This window comes from Chaetura pelagica, unplaced genomic scaffold (genome assembly GCF_000747805.2).
Source record: "Chaetura pelagica isolate M959 unplaced genomic scaffold, ChaPel_1.0 scaffold199, whole genome shotgun sequence".
NCBI lineage: Eukaryota > Metazoa > Chordata > Aves > Apodiformes > Apodidae > Chaetura > Chaetura pelagica.
Window position 1 is genome coordinate 136,148 of NW_009970714.1, and position 13,784 is coordinate 149,931.

Sequence of the window (13,784 nt, forward strand, 5' to 3'; positions counted from 1 at the left end):
CTGCTGCTTGTTGCAGCACACAAGAGGCAGCTCCTCCCAGAGAAGGAGAAGCAACCTCAAGTTATTGTAGAATCATAGAGTGGTTTGGGTAGGAAGGGACCTTAAAGATCATCTAGTTCCATCCCCCTGCCATGGGCAGGGTCACCTTCTACTAGACCAGGTTGTCCAACCTGTGCCACCTGCAGCCATCATGTAATGGTGACCTGCTCACCCAGTGCCAGGCAGGACACAGCTGCTGCACTGGCTCTTCTTCATTCCTCAGGTGCAATGGAGGAAAGAAAAGATGAGGAAACTGAGGAAAAAAGCAGATACTGTCTCTTAAATCCAGCTTCGGGCTTTGCAGAATGTAAGGCTGAGCATGACAGCTCCCCAAGGCCAAGAGCAGCCTGCAAGGGAGGCAGAGTGATGAGTAATTTCCTTTCCTAGGTCATCCAGCCTGGTGCTGTGCAATGGAAAGTGGGCTGTGGGCTCTCCCCAGCGTCTCGGAGGAAGTCTGACCAGAAAACCTTCAGAAAAGAGAAGTCCATCACCCTCCAGAGATCATGGACCAACCCTGAACTGTCAAGGCAGCCATATACCCCCTCTGAACTGGAAGACCAGTTGCTCAGCTGCTCCAAAACCAGGTCACTTATTAGGCACAGTGGGGAAACAGTCAACTACTTTTAGAAGAAAGCTCTAGAGAAATTCAGTTTAACTCAGTATCGATTCCCACGGCCCCATTACAGACAGACAGAATTAATTTCCAGGATGGAAAGAAACATATGCCTGCATATCAAAACAAAATACAGAAGCCTTTCCAGTTCTTCAGCTGCATTTCATTGGAAACCAGAAGGCTGTCACGATGGAAATATTTCAGTTTTCTAATTTATCCTCCCTGTTGAGCGTTTAATACCACTAATTGATGAGGAGAGGCCGTGTCCAGACAGCATTTGCAATTGCTTTTTACATCTTTCAACTAAGTTTTCTCTAAAGGAAAGAACAAGACAGATTTGCTCCCTGAATGCACTGTGCCCTACTCCAGCTCCCTCCTCCCTAGATATCTGGTCGAGGGAAGGGAGATGAAGCCCATCTCTGAGCTCGTTTACAAGTGTTGGAAGTTTTCCTGGAAAATGTCATCTGCAATTCTGTCACTTCCACAGAACATGCCAAGAGAAAGACCATTGGTGCCAGGGACATGGTCAGTACCATGAAACACCCAGCCCCTATCCTCCAGAGACCTAGGGGACAGACCCTTCTCCTGATGCACCAGAGCAATCACATAACCAAGAGATGTCTGGTAACACCTCCAGAAAACTGCACAAAATGCACTGTAGCATCAGGAAACAGATCATCAGACCATAGTACAGCCCCAGAGGCCCAACACAGTGCCACCACCAGCAAAAACTGGTGGCAGAGCAGGCTTGGTTGCTCACCTTCAGTGCCACCACCAGCAAAAACATCTCACTGGTGGCAGAGCAGGCTTGGTTGCTCACCTGCATGACAGAACAGCCCTGGAATCTAATCCTAAATCTTGATCTCACACTGGTTGTTGTCCAGGAGACAACTCTGGAGCCAGCAGAGTGGTCCTAAATGCAAAAGCCAACATAGTCTCAACATGAGAAGGCAGTTGGGCACATGCCTAGATATGGAATTGCTACTCCCATCCCTTACCTGTGTTAAGCACATGTTCTAGTTCTCTCCTGAATTAGTTCATGAGAGACTCTGTCCCTTTATACACACTACTCAGCAATTTCAGCCTGGGAGGTGCAAAGTGCTCTGAGCTGTAAGTGAAATCAGGGAGTGGGAGGTAAAAAACGAAAAGTACACGTGCACGAGGCTGTGCTATGGTTACTGAGGAGTAATAAACGAAGCAGTGTTGATGGTCCCAAGCTCTGGCCTGAAACTCCAGCACTGATCTCTTCGTCATAGCAATAGCATTTCCACCTGCACCTTTCTGACATCTCCTCCGGGAGCCTTCACACAACAAACACTGTCATAGATTATGGCCAACAGAGCCCAGGCCAGCTGTGCAGATGTCTAGCTGGCTGACCTCTCCTTACCAAAAGGCTTCTACTTTTTTTTTTTTTCCCTCCCTATTATTAGTAGTTTTCAAACCACCTACTCCATCAGAAACATCAAGTAAAATTAGCTTGTTCCTAGAACGCTAAAAAAAGACAAGCTGACGCCTGCACAAACTGAGTCCCAGCAAGTCAATGGGAAGACTCCAAGCACACATAGAATGTCCAAACTAGAATTTCTGGCCCTTTGGTTACAAACTCCTATTGCTGTAAGCAACTCGTGCATATGCAAGGTGAGTCACACACGTGTAGAGTCCCTCACCTTCACAGGCCAGCTGCTACTCTTCCATACTATCCAGAGTAAATGACTCCTGTCTGCCCAACAGCCTATTAATAAATACACACCAGGGATAAAAATTTCATGCCAGCAGGGAGGTGGACAAAATGATCTAATAGGACCTTTTCCATCTCTTAACTTTTGTGCTTAGTCACAGGATAAATACGTTGTAAAGAAACATGCTGGCTTTGCTTGCCTGGTTATGTTGGGAGAGCTTTGCCTGCTGAAGATATTTCATTTTCTGACTGTTATTTCACTCATGCTAACAGGACTTACCCAAGGAGAGTTACACACAGGAGAAATTGCATTTGCCTTCCGTGAGCTCCAAGGAACCTGAGCAAGTCCCCCAGTTCCTGTCCCAACAGCCCCAAGCAGCACAAGAACCTCATTTCTGTATTATTAGTTACCAGGCTGGATGGAGCTTTGAGCAACTTGGTCTACTGGAAGGTGTCCCTGCCCATAGCAATAGGGTTAAAAATAGGTAATATTTAAGGTCTCTTCCAACCCAAACCATTCTATGAGTCTATGAGTATGAATGCTTCTCTGAACACTCAAGCCTGAGCCTGTCCAACATGGAGAGGCACTCAAGTTTACTTTTGCAGAAAGCAGGTTGTCAAGAGAACAGACAGCAATCATCTCTCCATCAGCAAGACAGGTCAAGCCTCTTGTGCCAGGTTGTCAGAAACCAGCTCAAAAAAACCCAACCCCAGCCACCTCAGTAGGGGAAATACAAGGACACAAAGAGGCTGGGGAGAAGAGAATCCAACACAGCTTAGATAGTGCAGAAGAAAATAGTGTAATTTGGGTTGGAAGGGACCTTTAAAGTTCCAATAGTCCAGCCCCCCTGCAGTGAGCAGGGACATCTTCAACTAGATCAGGTTGCCCAGAGCCCTGTCCAACCTGACCTTGAATGTTTCCAGGGATAAGGCAACTACCACCTCTCAGTGCTTCACCACTCTCATGATAGAAATATTTCTCCTTATATCCAGGCTGAATCTCCCCTCTTGTAGTTTAAAACCACTACCCCTTGTCCTGTTGCAGCAGGCCCTACTAAAAAGTCTGTCCTCATCTTTCTTCTAACTCTCCTTAAGCACTGCAGGCTTCCACTGCAATTTCCACAGGCACTGATCCACTCCACTAGCAGCAGCAAGGCCCTCTCTTAGCTTCAAAATACAAGAAAAACATCCAGCAGCTGCATTACTCCAGCATCTCCATAGTGTGTTCAAGCAAAGCATGCACCAACATGCAAGGTTTCTACAAGAGACCATCCTCACACTCCATCCAAAGAGCAACTGAGAGCCTCAGTATTCCAGATCTGCAAATTTCACCATCTAAGGAAAAAACACCTTTTACCATATAAATTACAGAAAAACCCCACACACCTTAGAAAACCCCAAAGCCACACTATCTAGATCTCTTTCAACAAGACAGACACCAAGGAATGAGGAAGCAACACTGGAAAGGGAGTAGAAGGTTGTGCTTCATTTTCTAGTTCAGCTGCTGGACCACGGGATGGGCACGAGCACTGCCAGTTCCCATAGGATGCAGAGTTTTTCATAAGCACCAAGTTCCTGGAGTCACATGATTACATCAGAATCCACTTCCTTTTTTTCTTTTTGTTTTTTTTTTTGTTACAAAGAAGTACTTGTGGATGTCAGAAGCTGAAGAAAGACGTGCAAGTCATGAAGCCTGAAATGCTCAAACAAAAAGAAATAGAAAAAAAAAATAAAATTAGTATTTTAAACTTAATTATTCATTTTTTTTGGAGGAAAGAATGTGGCCCAGGATTCTTTTCCCCCAATACTACCCACTATAAAGCTTAGACTGGGCAGGGAATGACTTAGTTAAGTTACAGATGAGAAAACACAGCTTTCATAGCAACACCTGCTTAGAAACTAGGCAGTCCCTTTGGAGGAACCCCGATGCTGGCCCACCTAGCCAGAAGAACACTATGCATTGGGGGACAATACAAAGGCACAGTAGCTTAAAAATAATAATAGTATAGCAGAACAGCTTTTTTCCAAATTTTGCTTCCCCTTATTTTATCCAGCATCAAACCCTGAAGGTCAGCTATCCCAGCTGATCTGTTGGCATCATCTGCTCACCTGAACTACCAGAATTACGGCTGCTGGTGGGTCTTGCCCAGCAGAAATATTTTGTGGACACAACTTGTCTGTAAATATGGACCTGACCTTCTGAAAAAGCCCTTGTTGGCTCTGACAGAGCTCATCCCATGCTGCTGCCTAGCCCTGGGGCACTGCTTCAGCCTGCAGGCACATGGGCTGCAGTGAAGAGAAAGTTTGGCCCTCCATTCAAACGTCCACAAGCATCAAGAAGAAGAGAAGAGGATGCAGGGAAATTCAGAGACCAGGAAGGACGTGATAAACAGCAGCACACAGAGCAGCTTTGGGTGCTGGGGACACAGGCAGCAAGCCCAGAGCCAAGCCCAAGGGGTAGCAGCATCCATCCCCCCACCTTGAGCTCAGCTGTGCTGCTCCTCCAGCATGGACCTGCTTGTCACCAGCCGTGCAGGCAGAGGTGACAGGAAGCCTGTTGGGCTGTTCCTGCCTGGCAGGACACACAGGGGGACAGAGAAAGGAAGCTGGGAAACGTTCCTGGGTTTCTGCATTATCTCAGCTTTGAGATTACAAGGAAGTGAGCACAAACCTGCTCAGTCACATTGTTCCCGCTCACCCCTGGCCAACAGCCGGGCCATTACACTGCTGGGTTCTTGCTGTTCCCAGGGCAGAGCTGCTGCCCCTGGCAGCCCCAACGTGTTCCCATACACACACCAAGCACTGGCAGAGAACCTGCACAGCACAAGAGGTCGGGCCACATCTATTAAATCCCTGAACTCTGCTAACATTGCTGCATACAGAGTTTAACGAGCCTTAACCCTCACTCCTTCCACCACCTGCAAAGCACTGGCACATTCAGTCCACCACTCCATGTATGTCCCGATCCAAACAATTACCTTCTGGCCACCCAGGATGTCCCCACTTTCCTCTCTGCCCACTCTCAGGTGCCTGGGAAGGCTTGCTAGACCTGGGTGAGATGCTGCTGCAACTTGGTTGCAGAGGTGGCAACACATTTGGTGACCTCCCATTATCTGAATTTAGCACACAGGTATCATCACTCTGATCCTCCTCTGGTCAACACTCACCTTGCAGCACTTGGTTCTCAGGGATGTGCTTCTGCCTTTAGGCTGAGCAGACAAAACTGGAGAGTGAACCAAGGATCCCAAACACTAAAACACACTTCTTGCTAATACTTTGCTGCATCACTGTGGAATCAGAGTTCTCTATTTGACCACACACTGTCAACAACAACAACAACAACCTCCTCCCCCAGAAAGATTTGCTTTAAAAGAAAAATACCACCCATGATGTTGCTATGCTTGCTTATTTAAGAGGAAAAATACAGCATGCAGCTCTGCAATGTTATGAGTAGCTTTGCTCTTCTTGCAGCAAAGCACAACTAAGTGAGACATCCTACAAAAACTAAACAGATGTGGAAGTTACAGGTCTCTTTTTTTTTTTTTTTTTCCCTCAAATGAAGTAAGTATTTTATTAGGCAAGCTCAAAAATCCAGATCACACATACAAAGAAACGAGTTTGGAAATCCCCCTCCCTTCACCCCCACTGCTATTTGCTAAGGAAACCAGATGCCCAAACCCAGCCAAAAAAATGATCTCAGCCATTCTTAAGAGAGCCTACAGTGCATTTTCATGAGTCATGGAAAGCAACAACTCGTTGCTTTGGTAATGCTAGGTAAGCAACTGGTCATCCATCCCCAACCAGACTTGCAGCAGTAAGTCAAAGAGCAACCGTTTCTTGACAGATTACGTCAGAGACAGCCCCAAAATAGAGCCCCACAGCAAGCTCACCTCGCAGGAGGTTTTGTAAGACACACCACGAAGCATGTCCTACAGAATTTAGCAAGGCATTGAGCAGCCAGGGACCCCCTCGTGGCCCTGATCCCTGCGTGTCAGGGGTGTTTCTCAGCACCCCACCTGCCAGCCCTGCTCTCAGAGGGCAGAGCTGCCCATGTGGGGGATTAGTGAGAGGGCAAGTCCCTCACCCACGCTCCTCCCACAAGCAGCAGCAAATAGGAAACCTGGTGCCTGCCAGCCCCAAAGTCCATGTTGGAACAAACAGGCTTGTAGTAAGAACTGCAGGATGCTTCTTCACCCACCAGACCCCTGGGGTCTGTGGGGGCTGCACAGCACATGCACCCAGGATTCCATGTATAGATGCACACAGCTGCATGAAAGACACGCCTGAGCTTTCATCAGACCCTGACCAAATTCCTTACTCTCCTCATTCCTCCAGGCCTGCAAGCTCAGAACCAGGAGGATGCCAACCTGGGTTGAAGAAAAACACTGCTATGTTGGTGCCAACTCAAGACCTGTGCAACAAATGTACGTGCAACTTATCCAAGCACTGCACAGGGAAAAGCAGGCCTTCAAAGTATGGAATATATAGAATTTCCATGCCACCCTCTCTGGGTGAGGGAGACTACTGCAGGGGCACCACTCAAAGACCTTGGTGACACTCCAGAACATTCTCACAAGGGCAGGGATGTTCAGTAATGTAGCATCAGACCCTCCAACCATACCCCTCCACAGCACCTACCCATCAAAACTGAGGGTTGAGGTTCTGCAAATCCAGCCCAAGACAGGCTGGGGAGGTGGAAGCCTCCTCCTGCAGCAAGAGGAGACCCTTTCCAACATATCTGATGTTCTTGCACAACCACCTCCTGCCTTCATCACCTCTTGGTGACTCCCACAGCAAACACACAGCCACCACTGCCCAAGAAGCTTCCACAGATGTGAGACACCAAGCTGCCTCTCTGCCAATGCCAATCAGCTTCCCATGTAACGATACACTGGGTGCTGGAGGTCTTGCTTCATCTCATGCAAGTCCCCAACAGCTCAGGGACCCTGGTGGTCCCGGCTGCAAGCAGTGTGCCACACCACCTCCCTGGGACAGCTTACCTGGCTTCCTGAAAGGGATTTTCTCCTGCACAGGATTTCATAGACATTGACCAAGACCAGAACTAGCTCGTCCCCAGCTCTCCCTCCAGAGATGAAGGCAGTTACAATCTCCAGCATCTTTTGTGCTGATCTTCTGGCCTCATCTCTTATAACTGCAATCAGAAAACACATCCTCACCCCTTAAAGCCCCATCCTGAAGCTGACCAGCCATGCACCAGGTGTTATTCACACCAGGAATGCTGCAGGTAAAGTTGTTGAAATATTGTGAAGATCAAACATTTTCTCTCTTTTCCCTTGAGTCACCAGCAAGGTAACATCATGCACATCTCCAACACTGCAGTGCCTTGGGGACAGCATCATGCAGAGCCCCACCAAGAATCCCCACCCCAAAGAAAAGTAGGCAAGAGCAGGCATAGTTCCTAAATCCTTCATGCTCAAGAGACCATGTCAGTCCAGTGAAAACCAAAGAAAGAAGCATGGCAGGACTTACCCCACTATGGGTCTTCCCAGGCACTGCAGTCATCACCCTGTGGCCACTGTTCAGAAGGAAAACAGAGCGAGGTGCACTAACCCAGCACCTTTCGCTACCCTTTTCCCCCTGGCAAAACACAGCACAGCTCGGATGCACCCTGTGCTGGGTTCATCCCAGGCAGCAACAATGTTCAGAGCTGGACCTTGAACCTTTCCATAAAACCAATGATGCAATAAGTTGAGCACAGCTCAATACAGCCTCTGTTTATCTTTTCTACTTGCCACCAGCATCATCCAAAGAGAAATAACTGAAATATCTTGCATATTTCTCTAATGACTCTTGCTACTCTGTTAGCACCGGCGCTGAGGGACTAAGACCAAAGAGCAGCAAACACATTCCACCAGTTTATTAACTGGGTGCTCAGGTTTCCCAAAAGCCACACTCCAAGCAGGAAGCCAGCAGGATTGCAGCAGAGGGATCAGGGCTTTCTTTCTGTGCTGAAAGGCAAACAGAAGGCATCGAGGCTGCAGTGACAGCACCTTGCATCAGCAAGGAAAGCTGTGCAGGAGCTTGGCCCAGCCTGGTAACTGTACAGAAGGATGCTTCATCAGTGCAGCAAAACAAGCCCTGCTCCACAGCTCCGCACTACAGTGTGTTGAACAACCTCTACAGAAGCACAAATCTCTGATTTCTGATTTCCAGGTACTGGTTATTAATCGTTTACACACCCCTGGACTGGCCTGCCCCACCATCCCAGCCTGCACACCCCCTTCCACCACAACCACATAATTCCTGCTACAGATACCAAGCTCAGTTACCCAGCCACCAGCATCACCCAGCTACAGGTAACACTGTCAGCTGCCCTTTTTGATGACAATGCACTGAGCCAGCATGCAAAAAAGGGGACAGTCCCCCCCAGGGGCACTCCCCAGGTAGTGGCAGAGAGGAAGAGGTGAGAGACTGTATGGAAGAGGGTATTTAAAACAGGGTTTCTGTACATGCACACACACCTTTCCTTCAGGTGACCCTCACAGCAGCTCTAGCAGGCCTCACCCTACACTTTCTCCCCATGCCATTTGCCCCAGCCAGGCTTTCCTTAGCACTTAGGTTGCCCCTCTCAGTAGATGTCCCAACACTTTAACCCAGATCAGAGATGTGCTTTTGCCATTATTGACACACACACTCACCACCCATCACCCTTCTGCAGGGCCCTCATGCCTCGGGATAGGGCATCACTGGTGCCACCTTGTAGAGCAAAAGGTGCAAACAGAGCACTATGAAGCGATTAAATCCCCAATAGGTATTTTTTTTAGGCTCTTACCATGGAGGGCACTGTGCTATTTCCAGTTTACAACTAGACCATGATAATCTGATCTCTGCTCAAGCACAAAAACCCAAAGAGGTGATAGCACAAAAACACAAAGCCATCCAAATAACCCACTGCCCTCATCACAATGGATTTAGTGTACAAGGGCAGATCTCAACAAATACCTTGTAGTCTTAGAATCATAGAATCATTTTGGTTGAAAAAGACCTTTAAAATAATCAAGACCTGCATCGTCCTCTTCCAAACCTCTCCATCAAGACCAGCAGCACCACAACTTGTAGCACAATGCAAGGTTTGTTTTTGCACGTGATGCTTGGGCCTACAACTGTTATGTGCAAAAATCTTCAATAGTCCATTGGATTTGTGGGCACTTGGAAGGCACTCTCCAAGAAACACCTTCATGTGGACAAGATTAAGGCAATCGCTTCAGGGCAGCCCCAGTAGTGCAGGAGCACCCCAAGCATTGCAGAGGCCACAAACACCATAGAATCATAGAATTGTCAGGGTTGGAAAAGACCTCCAAGACCATCAAGTCCAACCATCCACCCTACAACCACTAAACCATCTTACGGAACACCATGTCTCCCTCTTTTTTGAGCATCTCCAGGGATGGTGCCTCCATCACCTCCCCAGGCAGCCTGTTCCATCCTCCAGCAGTGTTGGATTTTAAACCTTTATACCTCCTTCACAAAGACTTCTTATCCCACAAATTATTTTCCAATTGTATGGGAGTCTTTTTCCCTCTGAACCATCTGGCTATCAGATTACTTTTTTATTTAGCATGCAAGCTCCTGGCCATAGCAGGTTTGCAGAGCTCCTCTAATCCGCCCACCTCGGGATATTTTTTCAAGCAACTTGATGTTTAATCCCCACCTGAACACTCAGCCCAGAGTCCCACCCTCTCCAAGGACCTGGCCTGCACATACCTATTTACACAGCAGCCCACGCAGGAGCTTGGCTGGCTCCTTTCAGGATCTGGCCCAGGCCTGGCACACAGCATGGATTGTCAGATGGACTTTGTCCTGTTCACCTTCCTCTGTGCTGAGCCAAACCCTGGCTCAGCTCCACCCTGAGTTTCATTGCTGTTGTGGCTTGTCCTCCTGGGGCTGCCCCAGATCATCTTGCAGAGGGGAGAGTATAAAATCAAGGGAGCTTTCATGGAATTGACAAAACATTTCTGCATAAAACAGTGGCCAACCTGAGCTTAACTCAGGTGAGCAGGACAGGATTCAGACTACTTGGGATTCCCAATAAATTGGTCTCCACTAACATTTATACTAGGATCTTCCAGAGTAGAAAAAAGTGTTTGGGAAATTATTTGGAAGCTGAATCTCCTTGCCTTGGGGGACAACAGGTATACCTTTCACTTCTAAAAAGCCACAAAAGTGTCTTAGAGGAGACTTCATTTCCATGTTCCAGTACTCCCAAGGGTAGCTCCCAAGAAGATGGAGATTCCCTATTTACAAGGAGTCACGTGGAAAAGAGAAGGGGACATGGGCACAAGTTGCTCCTGAAGAGATTCCAGTTGGACACAAGAGGTAAATTTTTCACCATGAGGACAGTCAAACTGTGGAATAGTCTCCCAAGGGAAGTGGTAGGTTCCCCCCATTGGGCAGTTTTAAGTCTCAGTTTGACAAGGTGCTGAGCCGTCTCATATCAACTATAGTAGTTGCCTGGAGAGGTTGGACCAGATGATCCTTGAGGTTCCTTCCAACCTGGCATTATTCTATGAGAAGTCCAGGCAAACACTCTGGGTGGCCTTCACAGATGTCCCAAGCACTCTGGGAACAGAGGCTGGCACCATGACATTCAACAGCAAGTCCCAAACCCAGGTCACAGAGATGGGGAAGCAGAAGAAAAAGCTGTGAGCAGCCTCAGGGCTGAGCCCCAGCTCTCCAGACCTTCCCACCACAACCACTGCAACATCCTGTGAGCTGGTTTGGGTCCACACCGGGGTCCATGCTGATGCATCTTCCACTACCTTGGGCTCAGCTTGGCCCCAAGGCCCGTGGCTCCAAAGAAAGCTCCTGGAGCAACAGCCCCAGCACTGAAACAAAGCAGGGAACCACATACTTCCAGCCTGCAGCCCCAAAACCCCCCAGTGGCCTCGCTGCAACCTTCTTCTCTTGCTCTCCCTTCCCCTGTAATCAGTTTTCTGCAGGGAAGAGCTTCCCAGTGGTTTCAAAGTGCATCTGTTTTAAAGGAGATCTTTGCTTTTCCTTTCTTGCATCATTAGAGGTGAGCTAGGACAGACTGATTCGGTTGGACACCGGTGCCATTTCAGTGACTAATGGGGAGATTACTTGGCCAGATCAGATCAGAACTGCAGGGAAAGACAGAAAACAAACAAACAAAAAAATGCTCCATATATCCATGCTCACGCATGCTCACCTGTGCCTTCAGAGACAGAAAACCACTCGTCCTGCCTGTCTGATGCTCGCCACAGTCTTCACCACATCAGACAAAGGCTCATGCCACACAGGGTGCAGGGCAAGCCTGCAGAGACAGCTTGTTTAGGGCACAAGCAAGATGACATTCACCACCCCTGCATCCCACATGGCATTCAGCAAAGGCAGAAAAGGTGCCAGGAGGAAAGACAGTCCTGACCCAGTGTGCATGGCTGCATGTGGAGACAGGGTGCTGCTGCCTGGAGGGACTCACTGAAAATGCCTAGTTACCCACTTCACCCAGTGGGTATTTAAGAATAGGAAAACTAATAAAATCCTGGGGATTGAGGGTGAACCCACCAGGTTCAGGATCAGCAGGCTATTTAGAGCTTTTTTCTGCAAAGCATCTGAAGAAAATCAAAAGTGGAATTCCACATTCCCCTTCTTGTGGCTCCATAATGCATTTTCCATCTCCCCAGTGCACAGCTGACATTCTGCACATTTCTGTGCACACTGTGCTCAGCCTGTGCTACCTGCAGAGCAGGGAAAGTGCCCAAGCACAGCAGCCTCCTGCTGCTGTCAGGTATCAGTGAGCACTGGCCCCCTCACCTGCAGCTCCCCTTCCTGGGAGCCAGGCTGCAAAGGGCTCGGCCACCTCCAACTCTGTGTGTGTGTCCCTCTCCTGTGCTGCATCTCAGGGTCTAAAAGAGTGCACAGAGTTGTAGAGAGAAAAACATGTCTAGCAAGACCAAGGTGAACAGGCTGAACTGTAGCTGTGTATCTCTTTTTCTCTTCCTCCCCCCTCCCCTTTTTCTTTCAGATCATCACCTCAGTTAGAAGAGCCGAGGTAAGACCAGAGCAATCACTTCCTCCTAACTCTCAGCTCTGAGATTTGCTGCTTCTAGGTGCAGACAGGCTTGTACAGGCCAGAGCCAGCCTGCGTTCCCCGGGCAGTCTAATAAAAGATATCCCTTCTAACAGCAAACCCTGACTCACTTCCCTCTAGCACGTCTCCGACAGCAGGGCCAGGTCAACCAGCAGAGAAGAATCCTGCCAGCTTTTCACATTGGCCCCTGTGGCCAGCTGGGGAGAGCAAGAGCTGGAAACACATCACTTTCCGTGCTGCTGCAGCACGCTCCATCCCGCTGCTGAAACCAGACACGCTGTGTGAGCCTCCCCGGCATCTTCCCAACGGGAACGTTCAGGGAACACATCAAGCCCCAGCTGCACACCAGTGCCACAAGGCATCATCCAGCCACAGAAACACTGCAGAAGGGATGGAGAGAAGACTGTGCTCCTCCAGCTGCCGAAATCGCCGGCCCTTCGCCATGCAGCATCTCCATCCTGGATGAAAATCCAGACTATATCCCTTTTTGCATGAACACATCTCCCCCACGGCCTCCAAAAAAAGGAATGCATCTGTCCCCAGCACACACTGGCAGGGCAGAGTTGTGGGTTGCTGGTGGAGATTTAAGACCCGTGGAAAAAAAATTGCAGCACCAAAACTTGTTTAGAGAAGGGAAGGTATAAAAGAGCCTTTAAATCCACATCCCACCAGGCTGGCAGCCCATCCAGCCTCGCGTCCTGCCTCCAACAGAGGAGCTTTTACAAGCTGCAAAACCTTCCTAAGGCAAAGGCTGTGCCCAGCTGTGGAGGTGATGCCCCTCATCTGGAGGAACCAGGAAAACCCTGAACCCCTGGTTACAACTAACGTCAATTTAACAGTTCTGGGAACCAGACCATCCCACACGGGTATCACAAGACACAGGTGGTCACGGGCAGGTTCCCAAATGCAGCCATCTCCCACACACCTGAGGAACTGCTTCCAAGAGCTCTGCTCCAGGCACAAATCCTGCACGGAGACACCTCAAACCACACCGGGCACTGGACTGGAGATAAACCCACGAAACAAAAATCCCCCCAAACCACTGACACTCACCAAAGAAGTGAACGAGCTTGACCCTGGAAATCCCTGCCATCAGTTCAACTCCAGCTCAAATCCCAAGCCTCCCAATCCCTGCAGTTTTCGGCCCCCCTGCACCGAACCAGGAGCCGGTCAACTTCCAAAAAAGCACTGGATGACAAGACAGGAATTGAAGAGGAAGGATAAAAGCAGCAGCCGAGGAGGAATCGCCCTGCAAGCCGTGCTGGGGCCGGCGAGAGACGCGCTTGGCTGCCGTGCCTGCCCCTCACAGCACTCGGATCCGTCCCGGTGGGAATGCAGCTTCCCAGACGGCGCGGGGACCGCCCGCCCCCCCCCCGCCCCCC

At 49.2% G+C, this 13,784-nt stretch overlaps 1 protein-coding gene across 1 annotated transcript in view; it reads left to right on the forward strand.

The window, feature by feature from the left end:
- The first annotated feature begins 267 nt into the window (after positions 1-267).
- The window catches only part of LOC104396188 (cryptochrome DASH-like), a 49,855-nt gene continuing 36,338 nt past the window's right edge, over positions 268-13,784 (forward strand). Inside the window, exons 1-2 of the mRNA XM_010006005.1 lie at positions 268-346; positions 1,098-1,177. Coding sequence (XP_010004307.1) covers positions 268-346; positions 1,098-1,177 — 159 coding nt within the window. The remainder of the gene's footprint in view (positions 347-1,097; positions 1,178-13,784) is intronic.